Source organism: Phyllobates terribilis, unplaced genomic scaffold (assembly GCF_046119375.1).
Source record: "Phyllobates terribilis strain yellow unplaced genomic scaffold, ASM4611937v1 Scaffold_9__5_contigs__length_417890890, whole genome shotgun sequence".
Lineage (NCBI taxonomy): Eukaryota > Metazoa > Chordata > Amphibia > Anura > Dendrobatidae > Phyllobates > Phyllobates terribilis.
Window position 1 is genome coordinate 182,169,606 of NW_027362769.1, and position 25,910 is coordinate 182,195,515.

Sequence of the window (25,910 nt, forward strand, 5' to 3'; positions counted from 1 at the left end):
AACAATTTATAGAGGGACTATATTGTAATGCCCACCGAACCCAGTTGCGGGCGATGGCCTTACAGGATCCCCATCTGGGCTTTGCACAGTTCAAGGACAGAGCCATCCGGGTGCTCCGAGAACCGGCACCGGGTGGCGTTGTGACCCACAGGCGCCCAGCTATCACTTACCACCAGGAGGCGGCGCCCTTGTCGGCAGGGCCTGTGGGAGCTGATGCGCAGGCTTTGGACAATGACCCGGCTCCAGACCTACACCATCAGGTCCAAGAGCTAGCTAAGAGCGTTGCTGCGCTAACCCGAACTGTGCAGTCTTTACAGGTTTCCACCCCAGGGAAGATCCAGCTGGCATCCGGACCGGAGGACATCCCGTGGCGTCGACCAAGGAGGACCCCACCGGCCAGAGGAAGACCCAGTGACCGATACAGCGAGGACGGACGACCCATCTGCCGCCGCTGCAATCAACCTGGACATATGGCAAGGTACTGTTCTTTAAACGGGCACAACCTGGGGTAGAGGGCCAACCCCCAGGAAAAAGATCACCAGGCCCATCGAACTGGCGCGACAGATATGTGGGAGGACGTCCAGTCTTGCCTGTGGTATTGGATGGCATTCCCATGAGTGCCCTACTGGACACCGGGTCACAGGTCACCACCATCCCGTACGTGCTCTTTAAGCAGTACTGGAATGACTCGGATATTACCCGCTACCCTGACGACGACTTGAGTATCATCGCCAGCAATGGCCAGCCCGTGCCACAGATCGGATTTAAAGAGGTGACCATAAAAATCGGTAGAGTCGAACTGGCAGCACAGGGACTGATCATTGTAGATATTGACAAACACGAGAGTCACCCAAAAATAACTCTAGGAACTAATGTAATTGAAAATTGTCTTGCAGAGGTGATTTTCCTTTTACAGCAGGTTGCCAAGAACGCCAGCTCCGGCGAGCAGCGGGTGCTCCAGAAAGAGATCCGGGCACTGATGCGACGGCAACAGGTGGAACTCTCCGGCGTTATTTTTAGGAATCCTTGGTGGATTTACCGGGAATCCTTGTACATAGTTGGAGCGTAACCCAGGATGGACTAGAGACTGTTAAGGACTCAGGGTAGGACAGACCCCTACCTGGTTACGTCTCCCTGTTTTGGTGAAATGGACACCTTGCTTTCTTCAAAGACTACACCCGGTTACGGACATGCCGTGACCACCTTTATGTGTTTCTTCTTATTGTACTATTATTGTTGTTATATCTTGTTATGTTTTTTCTAAAATATGTTTAGTCCCGGAGTACTAAATTTCACTAGGGGGGAATGTGGCACCCCAGGGGTCTGGTTTTCCACAGTAATGTAATGTTATGTCTGAGAGCAGGTGGGAGGTCCTTTGGTCAGGGATCCTGTGCATGCCACACCTCCTGCCCAGTCTTGGGAGGGGAAGAACTTCCCCTGTATAAACCCTGGGCTGAGGCAGGGTTAGTCAGTCAAGGAAAGTAGAGACAAGAAACAGCAGAAGCAATACTACTACGAGTCAGGGGCTGGCAGCTGCAGAGCTCGCCCTGACTGAGAAGATTTCTTACCGGACCCGGAGTCCGAGGCTGTGGGGACTAACTCCTACCCAGCAGCAGAATCCGTCCGGCAGGGGATTTCAGGTCCTCTGGCCAAGAAGCCCGAAGGCACGGTCACACGCGTGGGACCAGCACCGCCACCGTGGAGCGGAAGCCACTAGAAGGCCCCGAGTCACCGGCCATACGGGTGAGCACCACACGGTACACTCAGGGACGTGGGCTACTTATACCCGCTTCTAGCAAGGTAGCCAGAAGAGTACAGTCAGTTTGGGAGGCCTACAACTTCGCCTGGCCAGGGGAGATCCCATCTGCTCAAGGACTGACCAGGCCCCGTTCACTAGCAAGTACTCCGGGAGGGTCTATCGTTGTTACCAGTAAAGACCCTGAATTACACCGCACCGTCTCTGAGTGGTTCCTGCTACCCCCATCATCCACATCTGCTGCCCTGAGGCCATACCCCTCCCGTTGGGGGTTATACCATCTACGCTGCACCATCCATCCACCGGCCTCAGCGGACTGTCCTGCAGCGGCAGCTCCATAGCTGCATTCAACGGGTGGCGTAGTCGTCCTACATCTACCGCTGTTACATCGCCGCTCAGTTTGACTCCCTGGGCACGGACCGGGTCACCGCCACGAGACTACAACCCTCAAGAGATCCGGCTCCGGGTAAGCTCCCGCGTGCGCAACGCAGCGCGACACAGGCCCAGGGGCGCGTCATAAACATGTGGCTTCTTTTCCTCCCTCCCTGGGATCAGCTCCCTGAATGGGCAGAAGTGTTCACATCCTCCCCCTTAAACATTTGCTTTTAGCTCAAAGAATGAAGAATATCCCAGCAGCCCTTCACCTGGGACTGCATGCGAGACCCCCTGTGGCGACGGCTCCGATGGGTCTGCTATTCCCATCCACACAATGTGACTTGTGGCTGTTAGAACAATGGATTGAGGCTCCTGAGATACTAAAGAGATTAATGGACACTTTACAAGTGAAATTAGTGCACATAAACTGACAAGCAAGCAGAGCATTAATAAAACACAACCAGTAGATCTCTAATAAAGCACAATAAAAAGATCAACGGAATCGGTGCTCCATGCTGGAAAAAGTCTGCATCCCATAGAGCCATGGACTCCGCTTTACGTCCCTTCATCTAGTAGTCTTTAGTAAGTGGCCAGCTCCTCACCATTAGGATACAATGAAATTGTGTTGTCTACAGCCATGATGAGGATACAATGTGATTGTGTTGCTTACAGCTGTAATAAAAATACAATGTTACAGTCTGACAATCTCCAATCCTTCATCAATAACGAATAATGAGATGCAATGATCATTATGACAGAAACCAAGATATCAGGATCTGATGTTTCTCATGGTAGATCCAAGCAATATAAGCAATTAGTACTATACGTCATGGCGTTCTCCATTTCAACCCTAAAGTAAGTAAGAACATTATATCTGTAGAGAAGGGAATATCTATTCATGGTGAATATACATATAGGCCTATAGTACAGAGAAACTTGTGTCCATTGTCCAGCATGAAGGGATGAAGCGATGATCGTTACTGATGTGAAGAGGTTTATACATCTGGTGCCGGCTCCTGATCTGTTGTATCTGTCTCAGACCTCAGACACAGTTGAACACTATGGTGAAGACATCAGCTTGATCCGCCTGAACGATGGATAAATTACACAAGTAGTAGAAGGATCATCAGAATTTAATTGTTTCAGCCGTTGCCCTTAACATGACTATTTGCATAGTAATAAAAATGGCAATTGCCACCGTTCCATAGAGACGCTCATTACTAAAAGTATCCACTGGTGCGGAACTGTGACAATCTGTGAGACAGGGAGAGGGCAAGAAATAAAGAAGTCTCATTGTCTTTCTTGGATTCTCTGGAGATTTAAGTGCAAACATGAAATTGCTAAATCCAATAGTGACATTTCCATTAAAACGTTTCTGCGCAGATACATTTATTGTAACAATTTCCAGAGCTCGGAGGATTGTCCCGGACGACCTTCATGATATATTCATGTTCCATGTAGAGATGAGCGAATTGATCTGACCGATCCACCAGGCGTCTGCTCTATGGAGGAATCAGGCAGATTGATACATTGTTTCTGTTGCTTTATCCACTAAACTCTAATTACAGAGTGATCCTTTCACCAATCCTGGTGCCATAAATATTTATTAAAATGCAATTGACGCGCCCCCTGGGCCAGTGTTGTTAGGGATACCCGGAGCCGGATCAGATGGGGGTTGTAGTCTCCGAGTGGCTGTGACCCGGTCCGTGCCCAGGGTGTCAAGCTCAGTGTGTGGCAGTCCTTATGATGTTACTAGATGTTCTTTTGTGTCGACTACGCCACCCGTTGATTTGCGGTCAATACGGCCGCCGCTGCAGCAGGGTCCACTGAGGCTGGTGATGTGAGTGCAGCTTAGGTAGTATAACCCCCAACGGGAGGGGTATAGCCTCAGGGGGTCAGCCGTGGAGGATGGTGGTTGTGAAGGTGCAGCAAGGAGACTCAGAGGCATAAAATGCAGTTCCAGGGTTTTACTTACTGGTGTTGCTCGGGTCACTGTGTACAGCAGTGACCACCCAAGCCGTGCTGCGTCCACCAGGTCCTGGACTCGGTCAACTCCCAGGCAACTCCGGAGTGTGGTCCTGAGCTCCTTTCTGTCTCTCCCTTCTTCTGGCCGTTCCCACCAGGGATCCACCTAAGTCCGGCTCCCTCGGGCCTCTTGTTGGTCAAGCCTCCTCTGGGCTCCCTGACCCTATTCTTGGTCTGCCTTCCGGGTGGATTTAGTGGGTGATCGTGGCAGATCCTGCCCACGACCTCCGGTTCCTGGCTAAGGTGTGCTGTAGCCTCTGCCAGCTTGGGATCCGGTACCCTGTTGCCGACCCTTCACCCTTTTGTCCTTATTCTGGGATCTTGGGGTCCCCTCTGCGCCTCTGGGTCTCTCTCTCTTCTCCTCTGCTCTGCTTCTCAGGTTCTCAGACAGACTGTCTGACTGGCTGACTGACAACTGACTGACTGACTGACCCTGATCTAAGATGGTGCCCACCTTATATACTCCCTCTATGTGTGAGCTCAGGTGACCAGCACCCAATGAGCTCCTAACTTTACCCAGACTGCTCCCCCTATCTGCCCCTACACTACTGGGATGTTCCACCCCCCTCCCACTCCAGCCAGGAACAGACACTGTCGTACCTGCACATTTCTCTAGTGGGAGTACCATCGGTCTGTTCCTCGGAAATGGGATGTGTGTAGTGCATGCAGCTATCTGAGCTCAGATCCACACTCCATCCTTACCCGGGAGTGGAATATCACACCTCTGGGTTGAGGTGCAATACCCCTGTAGCAGCCGAATCCTCAGGGTGCTACACAATCACTTGTGATAGGAGATCAGGGATGATCACAGGGATCTATTCACACACAGCCAGCAATATAAAAGTATATAGACGGTCACACTGGTTTCCATTTAGATGCCTCCTTTCCATCTGTCTATTAAGGAATAGAGACACCCAGAAGGGGGAGCGCTCCACATGACAGAGCAGAGAGTCACTGGAGAGCGCCTCCTCCTGTAGGAAGAAGCATGACAATGTGAATGGTGCTCTACGCTACTGCAGTTTTTCTTCCTGTTACTGGGGGTTTCAGTAATTTGTCCTACAACAAGTCAGTTAGCGTGGTGGTCCTAGTAAAGAGTATGGCCATGGTCATACCAGTACAGCAATGAAGAATCAGGGTATATTGATGCCTAAACAATAAATATCAGATGTGAATGGGTATATACTGTATATCTGGCAGGTGATGAAATCATCACACCATAAAGGGTTGCTGCAGCGCGGCCTGCAGGCGGGAGATGGTGCAGCACTGGAGGGAGTGCAGGTGATTGACAGGACATGCGAGGATGTCATCAGTCAGAGCCTGTTACTACTACACAATAGAAGGAAGAATAAAAGTTAGAGAGATTCCTAACTAATTCAATGACATTAACTTTCCCAGAATTTCTGAGAAATCCAAATTGTTACAGTTCTTCATGTTTTGCTTCTCACACGTTCTTCTAAGTGGCGGCCGGTTGGACGTCACTGTGCAAGACTCATTTAAAGGTCAGGAATTAGCAAAGACCTGCAGCAGCGGTGTGAGACAGGACAGGACCAAGGACAGGCCAGCAAATGTATGAAGATTCACTCATTAATGATGATAATAATAAATTAAGATATAAAAATGAATGGTTCTATTTTTTTCTTCTGGGACCTCCAAGTGGGAGGTGATGACATCCCGGAGCAGGTCCTGCAAGTCCCGCACGAGGCTTCACGGCTCAAAGCTTCATAATGATTCACTTTGGATAATTGGCCTCAGTGACGATCTGTGACCTTTATCGATAAATGTCAGACGCTCGTACTGTGGGAAGGGATTCACTAATTACGAAACAATTATATGCAAGATACACTCTACCAGGAGCTACAGATATTAAGATCTCTGCTTGCTGTCAGTCTGCACCTGTCCCATCGCGTGATGGACGGACAGATAATGAGGTATGTGTATCTAGAAATTGTAGAAAAGGATGATTAGGTTATGTGCACACTCAGCAGTTTAGCTGCAGATTACTGTGGATTTTCTGTGCAGAATTTGCATCATAATCTCCAGGTTTCTCTAGATTTGCTGTGAATTTCAAGGATTGTGATGCACCGTGTGCACAGGTAGATGACGGGGTATTCTGCATTTAGTAAGCAAAGCCTATTCTTGTGTATGAAAATGATACAACTGGTGAACGCACCTCCTGCACGTTCTACTCTTTCTCACAATTTCTAGATCTTTGTTTGTTCTCATCTAATAGGAAGTTTCATTTTTTTAATTCTTAGGGATAAAAATATGTCAGACAACCTTTCATGTTCATTCTCCTAGGCCTTGTAAGGCTGGATGAGGCAACTGCAAGCCGCCTTAGTATTCAGGTAGTTGGAAATGCAAGCTATCAGATTGATAAACTTTTCTACTTCTTGTAACACCTGACAAATACAGCTCTACTATTCCAAGGGGCTTGTCTGCAAACCCGACTCTGCAGTTCCAAGCTCTGCTGTGCCAATGCCAGAGGATCATTTTCAGATCCACTGTTACACAAACTGTCCAACACAACCAGCTCCACTATTCCTGCTGCTCCAAGTTCTGACCTGCTAATCCAGCTCTGCTGTTCCACGTGCCATCCAGTTTATGCAGCTCTGATGTATCTTGTTGCATCAATGCCTCTGGTCTGAGCTGCAAATCAACCTCGTGTTACGATACTGACATAGTACTGCTGGAAACCAGTGGCCGAAGGAGCACAAGCAGGAACAGCAAGCGGTAGTAGAAGTTCTTGGAGTTAGCAAGAAGTTGTAGGAAACAATCCGTCGATGAATGAGAACAGTTTGGGTAAGAATGTTCAGGAGCGGGAGACTGGAGCTAGGCTAACAGCTAGACATAATACTCAAGCAATGAGCAAGAGGTCCATGTGGCTTTAAGTAGGCCCAAACAAGAAAGAGGAAGGATTTCTCAGGTTCAGAATCCGCCATCTTAGTAAAAGACAATTGCAGAATACAGAGCGCTGAGGAACAGAGGGTAGAAAAGTCACATCATCATCACTGTCCCCATTGGGGCTCACCATCTAAATTCCCTATCAATATGTCTTAGGATTGTGGGAGGAAACCAGAGAACCTGGAGGAAACCCACGCGAACACGGGGAGAACATACAAACTCCTTATAGCCTCCAGTGGTAAGGAGTGGGATTGCAGCACAATTATTAAAGGGAATCTGTCACCCCCTGGCACTTATCTGACCTCTAATATGGGCATACAGGTGATAGAAATGTAGATCTATTTATACCTGTATGCCCCATATTAGAGGTCTTGTTGCTGTGAAATGTCTTTTTATTCCTACAAGTTTCTGATGTGTTCCTTTCCTAGGGCCCTGAAGAAATCCCTGCCTCCTGTGGTAATTATAATGTTTTCCCCCTACCCTGCATGTCACAGTGCCCTGTGATGTGCACTTGCAGCAGCCAAATCCAGGCACTGTGACATGCAGGGGAGGGGGAAAACATTATACATAATTACCACAAGAGGCAGGGATTTCTTCAGGGCCCCGGGCCTGCAAGCATCAGAAACTTGTAAACTAGTGTCGTGATCTTCCAGATAAATGGTAATTTTTGCCCATAGCCCTTTATATAAAGCACTTTGACTATGGTAAGCAGCTTGCTGACAGTTTCCCTTTAAGAAGTGCAGAGCCTTTTCCTTTCATCCAGCGCTGATCATTTGTGAAGAGATAACACACTTTTCTCCTGAGTAATCTCATCTACCTGACATGTCCTGACACAATCTTGGCAGTGAAGCATCAGGCGGAGGCGGCGGCCGCACTTCTTGTACAGGGAGAACAGAAGTTTTTTACACATTTGGGGACTGGAACAAAACATAAAATCCAGTTACTCCATAATCAAAGTGGTGGTGAGGACCAGGCTGACATGACAGCCGCTCAGATCAGGCCTCACACTTTCTATTATTGGCGCCTTTCTTTTTCCATTTGCTGATAATCCCCATCAGAACAGTGAAAATCCTGCAGCCGAAATCCGGAGAAGACTCCGTAATGAGATATCATAGGACACTATGTGCATCCAGCCACCAACGCACCGGCTAGGAGCTGATCGGAGGGTTGGGCCAGGTGTCGGACCCCCACCAATCTGATATTGATGATCTTTCCTAAGGAGAAGCCATCAATATCTTATGCCCGGAGAACCCCTTTAATTATCCAATGTATTACATTTTAGATGAATGTAGCTACCCGTAGTCTGTATGGCCGATCGTGAAGCATAACTAGGTCAGAACATTCCTAACTCTCCCCAACCTCCCATCTGCAAAACACTTCCAGTATTGCTCATCCAGAGCTTCCATGTCTAGGAAGAGAATGCCAAAACTACAGTAAGGACTGACACATGGAAAGAAAAAAAGGAATAAGAGAAAAAGGAAACAATGTGTCTATAATAATGCAATCTTTAGGCCCCATAACGGAGGTCAATAGTGATTACACCAAGCAATGCAACAGACTCATAAGCGACTCTGGGACAGACGTCTCCTGTGCAATAATTCACTTATTTTGGTGTAAATTACTTTCAGATTTATTTCCACATTAATGATATTTCTCTCTGGGAAGTAATTACAATTCGGGATTAATAATAGCGGCATTCTCCCCGGTTTAGTATTTGTCTTATTACACAATAAATCTGAGGCCACCTCTGCTCACAGCCCAATTAGGAACAAATATCGGTCCCGTTCATCAAGGTGTTTACTCCGAAATTCTGATGTAAAACTACTTGAAATGTTGCAAAATTCATTCAAAATTTATGAATTCATCAAAATTTATATCACTTTAGTCCCTGACTGGAGAATGATGAATTAGACGCATCTTACTCCAGCGGTGGCTTCATTACGGCTGCTGTGCACAACACCAATCTTAAGGAAATGGGCCGGTAGTCTGCAAACCGCTACAAAAATGCACTTAAGATAAATATTCAAAGTAGAACTCCGGTTACATTAAAAAACAATTAAGTGTTTTGCAAACATTTTGAAATTTTACCCTTTTAATAAGATGAGACTGCCCCTTTTAAGAAATTTTCAGTGTAACCGGCTTACTGGAAGCTGCAGGGAGAAAATTACGTTTTATTCGTAGTGCGTGCCGCTGTAATCACTCCCCTGCACATGGGACTGGCAGCCTGTTCTGTAGCGTGTGTGCAGCGAGTGTATGTGGCACGTGTGCGACGTGTGTGTGGTGTGTGTGCAGCGAGTATGTGCAGCATGTATGTGCAGTGTGTGTGCAGTGTGTGTGCAGTGTGTGTGCAGCGAGTGTGTGCAGCGAGTATGTGCAGCGTGTATGCAGTGTGTGTGCAGTGTGTGTGCAGCGAGTGTGTGCAGCGTGTATGCAGTGTGTGTGCAGTGTGTGTGCAGCGAGTGTGTGCAGCGTGTATGCAGTGTGTGTGCAGTGTGTGTGCAGTGTGTGTGCAGTGTGTGTGCAGCGAGTGTGTGCAGCGAGTATGTGCAGCGTGTATGCAGTGTGTGTAGTGTGTGTGCAGCGAGTATGTGCAGTGAGTGTGTGCGGTGTGTGTGCAGTGTGTGTGCAGCGAGTGTGTGCGACGTGTGTGTGTGATGTGTGTGTGCGACGTATGTGTGCAGCTTGTGTGCAGTGAGTGTATGTGGCACGTGTGTGCGGTGTGTGTGTGTGACGTGTGTGTGGAGATCTCAAGCGCGCAGTTCATGATAGACAGCCAGGAATTTACAGGAACTGGAGGCTTTTTGCCAAGAAGAATGGGCAGCTTTACCATCTGAGAAAATAAAGAACCTCATCCACAACTACCACAAAAGACTTCAAGCTGTCATTGATGTTAGAGGAGGCAACACACGGTATTAAGAACTGGGGTATGTGAACTTTTGATCAGGGTCATTTGGATGTTTTTGGTTGTCATTAAGATTTAAAAAGAGAAAACACAGTAGTTTGACAATAAATGGCTTCACCCAACCAATAACCATGAGTGGAGAAAAAGCTTTTTTGTTATCATTCATATTCTCTGAAACAAGACCAAGAAAGGAAAAATTCTGCCGGGGTGTGTAAACTTTTGAGCACAATTGTGTTTGCAGGTAAATAGAATTTCTGGATGTGACAGTCTCAGGATCCCTTTAATGACTCCAGTTTCTCACCAGTTTAATAGTGTGACATACTAGCAAAGAGGGAAGATAAAGAAACATCCTTATTTACTAATATGATGTAACTGAGGATCCGCCCCTCAGACAATGTGTCACTCCCCTTCCTCCATTACTCTCACTTCATGCTCATTGTACATTAGGAGACGACGCTCAGATTTTCTTCAATTGTCTAACAAGAAACTGAAGTCAGTTCTGCGTTCTGATACATGAAGTTTTGGGTAAATTGATCTTTCGTCCTCCACCTCCTCCGCTTCTTCCTTCGTGCAGTGATAGGAAGCTTCGCCCAGTTTAGTAATCTCTGAAAAGCCTTGTTATATTGTGTCGGAGAGCGCGGTGCTTCATTCTCGTGTTTCTTTTGACCTTCTGTAAAATAACTAGAGATAAAACAATCTTTGTAAAGCCTCTTCTCTGGATCATCCAGGAGGTGGAATCCATCAATACATCACCGATCTTCACCCTGATAACTTAAATCTACTTTCTCCATAAAGAAGGACTCAATCCTATGTATCATCGGTGATAATAAAGCATGATGTCACCATCGATGAGACCTGGAAACCCAACTACAGAGGAACCCACCCAAACATTGGGAGAACTACAAACTCCTTGCAGATGTGTCCTCGGTGGGATTTGACCCCAGGACCTGGGCCCTATTAGGATCAATGCTAGCCACTGAGCCACCATGCTGCCCAATTTATACAGCATAATGCTAACCACTGAGCCACCGTGCTACCTAATATGTATAGCAGAATGCTAACCACTGAGCCACCATGCTGCCCAAGATATATAGTAAAGTGCTAACCACTGAGCCACTGTGCTGCCCTACATATAGTACAGTGCTAACCACTGAGCCACCGTGCTGTCCAATATATATAGCACAGTGCTAACCATTGAGCCACTGTGCTGCCCAATATATATAGCACAATGCTAACCACTGAGCCACCGTGCTGCCCAATATATATAGCATAATGCTAATCATTGAGCCACCGTGCTGCTGCTGCCCAATATATATAGTACAAAGCTAACCACTGAGCCAGCATATTTCCCAATATATATAGCACAATGCTAACCACTGAGCCACCGTGCTGCCCAATATATATAGCACAGTGCTAATCATTGAGCCACCATGCTGCCCAATATATATAGCACAATGCTAACCACTGAGCCACCGTGCTGCCCAATATATATAACACAATGCTAATCATTGAGCCACCGTGCTGCCCAATATATATAGCACAATGCTAACCACTGAGCCACTGTGCTGCCCAATATATATAGCACAATGCTAACCACTGAGCCACCGTGCTGCCCAATATATATAGCACAATGCTAACCACTGAGCCACCGTGCTAACCCCATATCATGTGCTGCATCCTATGTGAACATATCAGAATAGTCAGTGTCAGCGCCACTCACCAGATAACTTGGAGGGAAAAGGAGGATGAAGAGGATGAAGAGGAGTCTTTAGTGGAGTTGGTGCAGACAATGGTACAAGAGTTTATCATTTTTAACCCCTTTCTGGCAGACTCAATTCTCACTGACTTTTTTCAGTGCAAATCGAATTCCCCTCTCGTGCCCCTTCTGAAATGAGTGATTTTGTCTGAAGCGTATTTTGGGAAATTCTATTAACTCTACTACATCTGACTGTGGAATATTGGGGCGCAGCCATCATTAATGTGTCATTCTTAGACTTCTTACACACCGGTCTTAAAGTGCAGCAGATTTATTCCAGTGACGTCTTCACACTGTGCAGCCTAAGTTTACTCCACTTTATAATATATGGTTGACTTTCCGCCAGTAATGTGCACCCAAATCGCTTGTTTGGCCACGCCACTTTCCAATTAAACCACACCCTTTTGGTAAAATCCACACCCATTTATCAGACGAGACACAGAACATCTGTGAAGCCCCTAATAAATATGGTGCAGTTCATGAAAGACGGTTCTTATTTTGCACAAATTATTCCAGAATTGAGAATTATCTTGCTGAATGTGCAGCGGCCTTTGTTGTCGTTACCATTGCTCGTCGCTCTATCGCTCTAAGTCTCTGTTCACATTTGTGTCATAGCTTTTATATAATGCACACCATCAGCACCAGAGAGACCCCACTGATCATTACGGGGTCCGGTGGGTTTGGTGTGATGTCATCGTGCAGCAGATCAGATCCGACTCCAGAATTTGTATTTTCCTTCACTGATGTTTTTGTTTTGTTTCCTCCTATCCAAGTGTAAAGCTAATTGTGTTAAAGTATTTTTAGCCATTAATTAGCTGTTAATATTATATCTGAACATGTGTTACTAACACTTGCTTTACTGCAAGCTGCCGTCTACATATGGAGTATTCCCATCAGAGCAAAGTCTTCGATGGATTACTGCCGCGGATCCTCAATCACAACCAGCAGGAATCACCGAAACGCTGCAAAAACCAACCAGAATGCAAAACATCCAGCGAGCGCAGCTCTGAAGCACCAAGCAACGTCCTGGAAGGAGCCAAGCTGCTGTGATCGGGAAATAGCAGATCAAGGTCATCAGAAATTTTTGACTCGTTTTTGCAGCATTTTTACACGCGTATTTGACGTACATTTTTCAAATGCATTGGGACCTCAAATCCGCATGCAGAAACGCACAAATAATGGACATGCTGGCGGATTCATCCGCAACCAAAATCTGCTGCGCAAAATTCCGCAGCATGGGCACAGAACAGGCAGATTTGCATTGTGGATCATGGCGTTACCAAGCGTTTTGCAGGCATTTACGCTGCGAAAATTCCGCAGCAAAAACGCTTGAAGAACGCATAGTGGGCACACAGCCTTATTTGTGCGTTTCTGCATGCGGATTTGAGGTTCCAATGCATTTGAAAAACGCATGTCAAATCCGCATGTAAAAACGCTGCAAAAAACGCGTGTAAAATCCGCAAACGTTTTTACTGCCAAGAACATGCAGAAACGCTGCAGAAATTTTCTGCTTCAATTCTGCATGGTGGGCCCATAGCCCTTTGGCACAAAATGTCATGAATCTGATCAATGAGCTTGATACAAAGTAACTAGATACATCCTGCGCTGCATATGAGAGCAAACAACATTATATTGGTGGGTAAAAGAGATTGCTACACTGTGACTTCTACACGGCTTCATGCACTTTTTATACGACATTAAAGAAGTTGTCCAGTACTTTATATTACCCCCCACCCCCAATGTATCCACCAAGGCCCATAAGGATTTTTGCAAATACCTTACGTTGCTTTTTCTGCCTGTGAGCGGCGCTATCGGTGGTCGCTGACAGGCATCACGTGACCCCGCGATGACGTCACGTCAAGTGAGGCGTGACTCAGCTATGGGGTCCCTGCGGTGGCCCCGCCCACAACCCAGCAGCCACCGCAGGGACCCCAGAGCTGAGATGGGGCTTACACTCACCTCTGCTCACCTGTTCTTAAGCTGCCTCCATCTCAGATTACCGGTCCTGATACGCAGTGTCGCCCCCTGCATGTGACCGTGTGTGACCAGTCACAAGCCTCAGATCGGCCTCAGCGGCAAAACGGAAGAGGCAAAAGATCGACAAATGGAAGACTGAGCTGCCGCGATGGTGGTGAAGGCGGCAGAAGAACAGGTGAACAATGGTGAATAGAAATATATCTATATTTTTGTATCATTTTGTAACCCCTTCCCTTCTATTATAGCAATCACGGCAGTTTCGATTTGGATGGAATTGAATCTGAATTAGAGTGAATCTGCCCGAATCAAATTTCCGGAGATTTGCTCATCTCTTCTTATCTTCAGTCCTCTGTAGACCGATACCAGACAGATAACAAAACATTTGCTTAATGTTAATGAACAATGTTCCTGCGATAACAATGAGGGCGGATTTATCCCAGGTCTAAAAAGGAAGAACGTACAGAAGCGCCATGGGGTTCGCACGTCCGGGGGAGTCCAGTGTGTTTGTAAGAATGATTGAGGAGGGTCCCGGTGGGATGTTAGGACTGGCACCCCCCTTCATGTAATGAATAGTGCCGCCAGAGCTGCCCGCCCCATCCACCCAGCAATCATGTACTCATGAAGGAGACCCCCCTCTGTGCAGACTTTGTGCTTTTTGGGATTCTTTTTGTGGCTTCATTAATTATTGAAGATGCGCACAATGTCACACACTGGAAAGTTTTGTATCAACGTGAATATCTTCTTACCAACATAGTGTCCATAGGGTGACACAGACGAGATCAAGTAATCAGAAAAGCTTAAAAGGCCAAACAAAACCCAAGAAAGTAAAATGATATATAGGTAGATACTACAGTATATCTCTCCCCCTATAAAGAGAGGTAAAGTTATCAATAGATACATATTGTATCTCTCCCACAGAGGAAGCGCTGCCCCGATGCCTTTTACATCCCCCCCCTAATGAACTCGGCCTGGACGGTCGTGATCTGTCTGGTCTGTCAAGGCGCCTCCTGCTGGATGTTCTTTAGACATTTTTTACACCACTTTTTTAGTTGGCTTAGAATTTGTTATGTCCGAAACTTTTGCTGTTTGCTTCGGCATTTTTACCAATGTCCTTTTCGCAGTGAAGTCTTGTCCAATGAGCCCCTGAAAGTGTCTAAAGCGCATAATGAATATAGTGCAAGGCATAGATGCCATTTTTTTGTGCATTTTCCTTGGTATATTTCTCCCAGACATCGAAGGCGGTGGCAGACGAACCATTGGGAAGTTGTTTCTGCTGCTCAGATACCCAGACGTGAGGTGGTACCATGACCATTGTGGGGGAGTGGAGCTGCAGGACTTCTGGATATCAGTGATAGATCTTATAGGGAATCTGCTGGATTTTGCTGAGGTTTGTTGTGTCCAAATAATGAAAGCCCCGTACCTATCCTGATACCTGATCCTACAGAGACGCCTCATCAGTCACTTTGAGGAACGTGTCCAGGATAAGACTCTTTATTGATACGTCCCGTCTGACTATGAAGCAGCTGCACCACTTCTGACCGAGAGGAACGTGTCCAGGATAAGACGCTTTATTGATACGTCCCGTCTGACTATGAAGCAGCTGCACCACTTCTGACCGAGAGGAACGTGTCCAGGATAAGACGCTTTATTGATACGTCCCGTCTGACTATGAAGCAGCTGCACCACTTCTGACCGATCTACAAGCGATCACCTGAGCTGAGATGATTAGTGGCCACAGAAAACTCATCCTGCAGCCGGAACATCAGAGGGAATGAGGATGAGTCAGTCTGTCTGCTGGACCGAGGGATGGACGGACGCCACCAGCAGCTGAAATCCAGTCCTGTTACTCATCCAATCTCGAGCCCAAGAACTGGAACCAAACTCTCCACAGATCTGATGGTAGCCCAAGACTAGATCCATGGTGTCTCCCAATATTATTCATTATGTGCTGGCAACAACCCAGACAATGGATTCATGGCTCATGGAGATTGTGGCTGCACCTGGGTGTCGGAGAAGTCTCGTATAATAAGATAGCAGTGAACCATACATTACCTGACTGATGCTAGGAGACCCTCCTATACATTAATCATTGGGGGCCGAGTGGCATCAAGCAATTTTGTCTAAATTGATTGGCATTTTGTAGAAACATAATGAGCCCGTCACAACCTCAAAGTGAATCAGTTATTTCTGCAACAGAGTCCCAAATCCTCTGTCTAGATTAAGGTCAATTACATGATAAAAGTGACTTCCTGCAGCCACCACTAGAGGGAGCTCAGGAGCTTATTAAATACCGGAGCTGCATAAATCTGTGCAATAATGAAAAAATGGCACAAAGTCAATCAGCTGCACCTCCAGCCGCAGGATACTGTCGTGTATGAGGCGAGTGCTCGTGGGACAGGGACATTCACTGCCTATTTACGATTCAGTTATGGGCCTCAGTTTCTGGATGTCCTCGACTTAGAAAAGGTACAAAACTGAACATACATCTAGTGTATGAAGCAGACGCCCTCGGAGCTCATAGCAGCTCATTATTCGGCTTCCTGTCTTGTTTTAGTCAATTTCATTTGATATGAGAGGATCTATTTGAGATAAATCAAATTTGCCTTGAATTTGAAAAAAAAAATGAAAATTTGGATTCCCAAAAAAAAAAAAAACACATTCTACTCTGTCCTTGGCTGTCTCTGTCCCTGTCTTGTAGCCGTCAGTCCTCTGTTCGACTCTTCTGTCCTCCGATCGGCTCTTCTGTCCTCCGATCGGCTCTTCTGTCCTCCGATCGGCTCTTCTGTCCTCCGATCGGCTCTTTTGTCCTCCGATCGACTCTTTTATCCTCCGATCGACTCTTTTATCCTCCGATCGGCTCTTCTGTCCTCCGATCGACTCTTTTATCCTCCGATCGACTCTTTTATCCTCCGATCGACTCTTTTATCCTCCGATCGACTCTTTTATCCTCCGATCGGCTCTTCTGTCCTCCGATCGGCTCTTCTGTCCTCCGATCGGCTCTTCTGTCCTCCGATCGGCTCTTTGATCCTTCGATCGGCTCTTCTGTCCTCCGATCGGCTCTTTATCCTCTGATTGGCTCTTTTATCCTCCGATCGGCTCTTCTGTCCTCCGATCGGCTCTTTTATCCTCCGATCGGCTCTTCTATTCTCCAATCGGCTTTTTTATCCTCCGATCGGCTCTTCTGCCCTCAGATCGGCTCTTCTATTCTCCGATCGGCTCTCTTATCCTCCGATCGACTCTTCTGTTCTACGATCGGCTCCTCTGTCCTCCAATTGGCTCTTTTATCCTACGATCGGCTCTTCTATCTTCTTTCCGGCCGAGTCTTCTATCCCCACATTTTCGCGATGCCCCATATTGACATGGGACCTCATGAACAGAAGATCCGTCCGGGACCAAAATAAAAGGATAAAAGGAGGAAGATAAAATATAGTATAGCTAATCGGAGGACTGATGGCGGTGGTGGGACACATAAGGGGAGCACCAAGGAGAGGTGCCATTGTTTTTTTTACCCCTTTCTGGCTGATTTCATTTGCATCAAATATATTCAATGTGAATCTAATTTCCTCCAGAATTGGACAGATAGTCCCAAATGGAATTTCAGGAGATTCGATAAATTCTAAGTTTGATGAAAAAAAGCAATTAGGATTGAGCGCACGCACTTATCCAAAAAGAATCTGTCTGGAGCTTTTCGAGGTGTTGACTTTAATGTTCTCATAAGCCCCCATTTATCAGACAGAGGCCACAAGTGCCTGCCACCCCCTTACCACGTCCTCCAGTGATGGCTGCTTTGCCGGCATTCCTGGCTACAATCCTGTGATGTTTTATTGCATTACTGGTGATAATTGGTGCAATGATAATATTTTCATAGCCCAGTTATGTTTTTTGCTCGGATTCTTTCTCCGCTGTTGCGACTTTTGATCTAACGCTTCTGTTATTTTTTCGTCTACTGTTGATATTTTATCCAATCTCTTCTGTTTTCCTTTCCACTTGCTGAATTTTCGATGAAGAGCAGCACTGACCTCTAGTGTTCAGTCCATGGCACAGCAAGGGGCAGAACCAGGTCCCTTCCGTAAGGTGCAAAATGCTCATAACTAGTACAATCCACAGCGCTGCGTCCTGCAGTGTCTCTTCATTGCGCACTTTGTATCTCATTTTGTCGCCTGCACTGAATAATCTATGGTGTCGATGACTGACGTTTAACCCCGTGCTGGCTGATGTTTGCAGTTCATCATCTTTGCTAGGAAGCAATGACTCTAATACCATATATAATGATATAGAGTCCTGCCTGTAGACCAGGAGTGTACTATAGGGAGTGCAGGGGTTGCAGTTGCACCCTCTGGGAGGCTTAAATGGTCCCTTTGGCCCATTTGAGAAAATCAATACTGTTAACAACCCCTGATAGTTGGGGGATCCTGTTGGAGATTTTGCATTGGAGCCCATAAGCTTCAAGTCAAGCTACTGCTACAGATCTATATTTTTATTTTGCTGCAAACTGGTACAAAAAGAACAAAACTCAAAAAACGTGTATCACTAAAAAAAACGTAAGAAATTAACCTAAATATAAAGATTCCTATAGAGACGAGCATTCTCCACAGGCTCAATCCACAGCAGCAATGGCTGCAAGAGAGATGACAACTAGAAGATGGCAACTTTGTGGAGTTAGATACACTGTGTCCATTCTCTTGGACGTCAATCAATCTCCTGCCACAACCATGATTGATGTCCTGTCCAGCCACATCCACATAACACATCTCCATACTGGACAGCGATGCTTCTATCCTCACGTGCAGATCTGAGGGTCTTCTGGAAGCCTTCTTTAGTCTGCACCCCCTGAAATCTGCAGCTACATGAAGTCTCCTTTCTCAGAATTGCACAACAGCAGGAGTTGGCTCTGAGCTGACACCATATGGATCAGAGGGGTCTCAAGGGTTAACTGCTGGATGGAGACCCCCACAGTAAATGCTTTGACCCTCACTACAAGGAAGATCACAGCTGGGCTGGAAACACCAGAAAGCAAAGCCCTCCTGTTAATAATCACATTGCATCACAGCTTCCAAACAAATAACTTTTCCCCCAAATCCCCAGACCCTCAGCACCAGTGCATCCCCCATTATGTCTCTGCTTACTTACAGTTTGCAGCAGCTGATCCCAGATGACACAGAGCAGGCAGCAGGCACAGACAAGCACAGAACACTTTTATATCCATCTTACTGGCTGTGAATGGTGCAGTTTATGTGTATTATCCCCAGATCTGTGTGTGGTGGATGCTCAGACAAAGCCTTGACTGTCAGCATCATCCAGAGACCCCAATGAGAGCTACAGACATCCCTGCCACTGACTCCTTACAGGGAGACACATCCAAAGGCAAAGAGATCCTCTGCTGAGACGTGCAGGTTACTGAGCAGGAGGCAGAATCAGCACCAGAGATGGTGGACAGCTCCTTATAGGCAAACACTGTTCTCCACCCACAGCCCAGAGCAGGCTACACCCACAGAGCAGTGCACAGCCCCAGGAACCAGTGCAGGGCTGCAGAGGAGCAGCACACATTGTGCAGAGACTGAAGGGTCATGGGGCAGGCTCAGACTCCAGAGCAGTGCACAGCCCCAGGAACCAGTGCAGGGCTGCAGAGGAGCAGCACACATTGTGCACAGACTGAAGGGTCATGGGGCAGGCTCAGACTCCAGAGCAGTGCACAGCCCCAGGAACCAGTGCAGGGCTGCAGAGGAGCAGCACACATTGTGCAGAGACTGAAGAGTCAGGGGGCAGACTCAGACTCCAGAGCAGTGCACAGCCCCAGGAACCAGTGCAGGGCTGCAGAGGAGCAGCACACATTGTGCAGAGACTGAAGGGTCATGGGGCAGGCTCAGACTCCAGAGCAGTGCACAGCCCCAGGAACCAGTGCAGGGCTGCAGAGGAGCAGCACACATTGTGCACAGACTGAAGGGTCATGGGGCAGGCTCAGACTCCAGAGCAGTGCACAGCCCCAGGAACCAGTGCAGGGCTGCAGAGGAGCAGCACACATTGTGCACAGACTGAAGGGTCATGGGGCAGGCTCAGACTCCAGAGCAGTGCACAGCCCCAGGAACCAGTGCAGGGCTGCAGAGGAGCAGCACACATTGTGCAGAGACTGAAGAGTCAGGGGGCAGACTCAGACTCCAGAGCAGTGCACAGCCCCAGGAACCAGTGCAGGGCTGCAGAGGAGCAGCACACATTGTGCAGAGACTGAAGGGGCATGGGGCAGGCTCAGACTCCAGAGCAGTGCACAGCCCCAGGAACCAGTGCAGGGCTGCAGAGGAGCAGCACACATTGTGCACAGACTGAAGGGTCATGGGGCAGGCTCAGACTCCAGAGCAGTGCACAGCCCCAGGAACCAGTGCAGGGATGCAGAGGAGCAGCACACATTGTGCAGAGACTGAAGAGTCAGGGGGCAGACTCAGACTCCAGAGCAGTGCACAGCCCCAGGAACCAGTGCAGGGCTGCAGAGGAGCAGCACACATTGTGCACAGACTGAAGGGTCATGGGGCAGGCTCAGACTCCAGAGCAGTGCACAGCCCCAGGAACCAGTGCAGGGCTGCAGAGGAGCAGCACACATTGTGCAGAGACTGAAGAGTCAGGGGGCAGACTCAGACTCCAGAGCAGTGCACAGCCCCAGGAACCAGTGCAGGGCTGCAGAGGAGCAGCACACATTGTGCAGAGACTGAAGGGTCATGGGGCAGGCTCAGACTCCAGAGCAGTGCACAGCCCCAGGAACCAGTGCAGGGCTGCAGAGGAGCAGCACACATTGTGCACAGACTGAAGGGTCATGGGGCAGGCTCAGACTCCAGAGCAGTGCACAGCCCCAGGAACCAGTGCAGGGCTGCAGAGGAGCAGCACACATTGTGCAGAGACTGAAGAGTCAGGGGGCAGACTCAGACTCCAGAGCAGTGCACAGCCCCAGGAACCAGTGCAGGGCTGCAGAGGAGCAGCACACATTGTGCAGAGACTGAAGGGTCATGGGGCAGGCTCAGACTCCAGAGCAGTGCACAGCCCCAGGAACCAGTGCAGGGCTGCAGAGGAGCAGCACACATTGTGCACAGACTGAAGGGTCATGGGGCAGGCTCAGACTCCAGAGCAGTGCACAGCCCCAGGAACCAGTGCAGGGCTGCAGAGGAGCAGCACACATTGTGCAGAGACTGAAGAGTCAGGGGGCAGACTCAGACTCCAGAGCAGTGCACAGCCCCAGGAACCAGTGCAGGGCTGCAGAGGAGCAGCACACATTGTGCAGAGACTGAAGGGGCATGGGGCAGGCTCAGACTCCAGAGCAGTGCACAGCCCCAGGAACCAGTGCAGGGCTGCAGAGGAGCAGCACACATTGTGCAGAGACTGAAGAGTCAGGGGGCAGACTCAGACTCCAGAGCAGTGCACAGCCCCAGGAACCAGTGCAGGGCTGCAGAGGAGCAGCACACATTGTGCACAGACTGAAGGGTCATGGGGCAGGCTCAGACTCCAGAGCAGTGCACAGCCCCAGGAACCAGTGCAGGGCTGCAGAGGAGCAGCACACATTGTGCAGAGACTGAAGAGTCAGGGGGCAGACTCAGACTCCAGAGCAGTGCACAGCCCCAGGAACCAGTGCAGGGCTGCAGAGGAGCAGCACACATTGTGCAGAGACTGAAGGGTCATGGGGCAGGCTCAGACTCCAGAGCAGTGCACAGCCCCAGGAACCAGTGCAGGGCTGCAGAGGAGCAGCACACATTGTGCACAGACTGAAGGGTCATGGGGCAGGCTCAGACTCCAGAGCAGTGCACAGCCCCAGGAACCAGTGCAGGGCTGCAGAGGAGCAGCACACATTGTGCAGAGACTGAAGAGTCAGGGGGCAGACTCAGACTCCAGAGCAGTGCACAGCCCCAGGAACCAGTGCAGGGCTGCAGAGGAGCAGCACACATTGTGCAGAGACTGAAGGGGCATGGGGCAGGCTCAGACTCCAGAGCAGTGCACAGCCCCAGGAACCAGTGCAGGGCTGCAGAGGAGCAGCACACATTGTGCACAGACTGAAGGGTCATGGGGCAGGCTCAGACTCCAGAGCAGTGCACAGCCCCAGGAACCAGTGCAGGGATGCAGAGGAGCAGCACACATTGTGCAGAGACTGAAGAGTCAGGGGGCAGACTCAGACTCCAGAGCAGTGCACAGCCCCAGGAACCAGTGCAGGGCTGCAGAGGAGCAGCACACATTGTGCAGAGACTAAAGGGTCATGGGGCAGACTCAGACTCCAGAGCAGTGCACAGCCCCAGGAACCAGTGCAGGGCTGCAGAGGAGCAGCACACATTGTGCAGAGACTGAAGGGTCATGGGGCAGGCTCAGACTCCAGAGCAGTGCACAGCCCCAGGAACCAGTGCAGGGCTGCAGAGGAGCAGCACACATTGTGCACAGACTGAAGGGTCAGGGGGCAGACTCAGACTCCAGAGCAGTGCACAGCCCCAGGAACCAGTGCAGGGCTGCAGAGGAGCAGCACACATTGTGCACAGACTGAAGGGTCATGGGGCAGGCTCAGACTCCAGAGCAATGATCTTCCTCTGTGTGCCAGGGTAGGGGTGCACTGTGCATGCCACATCCAGGCTGCAGACAGGGAGGATGCATTGTATTACAGGTGCAGCTGAGAGATTATGTCAGGGTCCCAAACAATGAAGCATATGGACATATTTGGGGTTCATTTTCTGCATAAATGCTTGTATTTTGGGATAAAATAATTTTACACCATTTGCTTTTTACTGTCTCCATGTTACGCTGCGTAATCCTGGCTGCAGAAAGAGTTTACTGCTAATCCTTCGGTGAACTCAATCTGATGGAGACCTTGTAACTCTTTTGTTTGTCTTTTTTTGGGGGGGCTAATTTGTGATAATTTTTTTACTCTAGACCACTTCAAAGTTCAGCTCAACTTTCATGTGGTCATATATTAGATGAGTGGAGTTCAGGGAATGATAAAATAAATTATAAACTTCAGGAGGAGCTCACTGACTGATTCTCTGTGAACTTATTTTGCAGCCAGCAATGTGTAGTGAAAAAAGAGCTTGTAAAAAAAAATAAAAAATAAAAATATATATATATACAGTCATATGAAAAAGTTTGGGCACCCCTATGAATCTTAAGCTTAATGTTTTATAAAAATTGGTGTTTTTGCAACAGCTATTTCAGTTTGATATATGTAATAACTGTTGGACACAGTAATGTTTCTGCCTTGAAATGAGGTTTATTGTACTAACAGAAAATGTGCAATCTGCATTCAAACAAAATTTGACAGGTGCATAAGTATGGGCACCCTTATCATTTTCTTGTTTTAAATACTCCTACCTACTTTTTACTGACTTACTAAAGCACTTTTTTTGGTTTTGTAACCTCATTGAGCTTTGAACTTCATAGCCAGGTGTATGCAATCATGAGAAAAGCTACTTAAAGTGGCCACTTGCAAGTTGTTCTCCTGTTTGAATCTCCTCTGAAGAGTGGCATCATGGGCTCCTCAAAACAACTGTCAAATGATCTGAAAACAAAGATTATTCAACATAGTTGTTCAGGGGAAGGATACAAAAAGCTGTCTCAGAGATTTAATCTGTCAGTTTCCACTGTGAGGAACATAGTAAGGAAATGGAAGAACACAGGGACAGTTCTTGTTAAGGCCAGAAGTGGCAGGCAAGAAAAGCATCAGAAAGGCAGAGAAGAAGAATGGTGAGATCAGTCAAGGACAATCCTCAGACCACCTCCAGAGAGCTGTAGCATCAACTTGCTGCAGATGGTGTCACTGTGCATCAGTCAACTATACAACGCATTTTGCACAAGGAGAAGCTGTATGGGAGAGTGATGCGAAAGAAGCCGTTTCTGCAAGCACGCCACAAACAGAGTTGGCTGAGGTATGCAAAAGCACATTTGGAGAAGCCAATTTCTTTTTGGAAGAAGGTCCTGTGGACTGATGAAACCAAGATTGAGTTGTTTGGTCATACAAAAAGGCGTTATGCATGGTGGCAAAAAAACACAGCATTCCAAGAAAAACACTTGCTACCCACAGTAAAATTTGGTGGAGGTTCCATCATGCTTTGGGGCTGTGTGGCCAATGCCGGCATCGGGAAACTTGTTAAAGTTGAGGGACGCATGGATTCCACTCAGTATCAGCAGATTCTTGAAAAATAATGTTCAAGAATCAGTGATAAAGTTGAAGTTACGCAGGGGATGGATCTTTCAGCAAGACAATGATCCAAAACACCGCTCCAAATCTACTCAGGCATTCATGCAGAGGAACAATTACAATGTTCTGGAAAGGCCATCCCAGTCCCCAGACCTGAATATCATTGAACATCTGTGGGATCATTTGAAGAGGGCTGTCCATGCTCGGCGACCATCAAACTTAACTGAACTGGAATTGTTTTGTAAAGAGGAATGGTCAAAAATACCTTCATCCAGGATCCAGGAACTCATTAAAAGCTACAGGAAGCGACTAGAGGCTGTTATTTTTGCAAAAAGAGGATCTACTAAATATTAATGTCACTTTTCTGGTGAGGTGCCCATACTTATGCACCTGTCAAATTTTGTTTGAATGCAGATTGCACATTTTCTGTTAGTACAATAAACCTCATTTCAAGGCAGAAACATTACTGTGTCCAACAGTTATTACATAGATCAAACTGAAATAGCTGCTGCAAAAACACCAATTTTTATAAAACAATAAGCTTAAGATTAATAGGGGTGCCCAAACTTTTTCATATGACTGTATATATATTTTATCCAAAAAAGCATGCAGTTAATAACAAATTAATGATTCCTGAAGGTGTCCATGTCTTTGAATGTAAAAAGGGTGATCTTCCCGCAGGGAGCATAGTATTCCAGTCTTGTCACCATGAGGCCTCTTGTTGCAGGAGCAGATACATTGTTGCAGACTTTGTATTTGTTTGTTTATGTTGGGACATTTATTTGCTTTGCGATGTTTCAGATTTAGGATGATTCGGTCATTGTGGCTACAAATGTTTCTTCCATACACAAGTCTCATTATTGGCTTTTCTTCTGCTAATTGTTCTACCATCTACTCATTAACACAACAGCTTTGACAATATTTCCATGACAGCTGTGTCACCGTGCTGCAGTACAGAAGGGATTCTGTAGGGAAAATGTTATATTCTGCCAATGACAGCAGCGTAAATGTATGGAGCTGACCTTAAAGTGTGGATTTGACAAGGATTTTCCTTTCTTTCAATATTATGATCACAATTTGTCAGCTAGATGCCGTTGTTTGCAGATGATCTTCCTATAAACTGCCTGGTTATATATACATTGTGTCTGAGACGATAACTGCACCACGGAGCACAATCTCCATCGCTTCCTCCAGCGGATATTACTTCTCTGGACACATTACAGATCGTTTCAAAGGTCAATTTGCAGCAAAGTCTTAAGTGTGAAGCTGCCACATTGATCATTAATTTCATGATTCCAGAAGAGAAAATCACTTATATGATGTTAAAGAGTAGAGCAGAGAGGTTCCCCGTATAAAATATTCACATTCTGCGCTGCACGAGAGGTAAATACATAATGTACTACGAAAATATCGATTGTGTAGGGCGTGAGGTGTGCACTTTATGGCATTCTGCTGACCGCCGTTAGGAGAATAGAAATACGCTGAATTACAGCAAAACCTGGAGATGAGCGAATCCTTTCACATTCAAATTCACCATTGTCAGCAAATTTTTCCCCAAAATTTGATTTGCAGCAAATATATTCACTGCAAATTTCAGGTTCTGTAATTGCCCTGAAAGACGTGTGTAACACTCTGAGGTCTCCTAGGAGTGTATCCAACCCCTTTCAAGCTGTCACAGCCTCAGTAATGTTCAAGTAATCTCATGTTATATGGCGATGGGCAAAGGGATGGTAGCTGTTCATCACGGCTGTGCTGTCACACACTCTCTGTAATGTTTATTCAGTGTTTTATGGCCTTATCTTCTTATCTCTATTGCTGAGCTGTGACCTTTGAGGTCCAGATTCACCGCAAAATGGCTGCTGCATTCCCTGCTTTAGTTTTTATACAGACTATGATAGTCCCTCCTGATTGGCTACGCTTTACGATAAGTCATGATAGCTGCAATGCATTGTGGGGAAACCGGCCCAGCTGCACCTGAGGTCATGTGAGGTTTTTTTTGTGGCTGATGCAAACTTCTGCAATGTGTAAAATAACAGTGGACATTTTGGGCAATGTGCGCAAATAACAT

The 25,910-nt window shown here is 47.3% G+C and overlaps 1 protein-coding gene across 1 annotated transcript in view; it reads right to left on the reverse strand.

Moving 5' to 3' along the window:
* Nucleotides 1-19,160, reverse strand: part of LOC141161930 (contactin-associated protein-like 5) — a 435,101-nt gene extending 415,941 nt beyond the window's left edge. The window contains exon 1 of the mRNA XM_073647489.1: nucleotides 18,823-19,160. Within this exon, the coding sequence (XP_073503590.1) occupies nucleotides 18,823-18,898 (76 nt within the window). The 5' untranslated portion in view covers nucleotides 18,899-19,160. The remainder of the gene's footprint in view (nucleotides 1-18,822) is intronic.
* Between the last annotated feature and the right edge of the window lie 6,750 nt (nucleotides 19,161-25,910).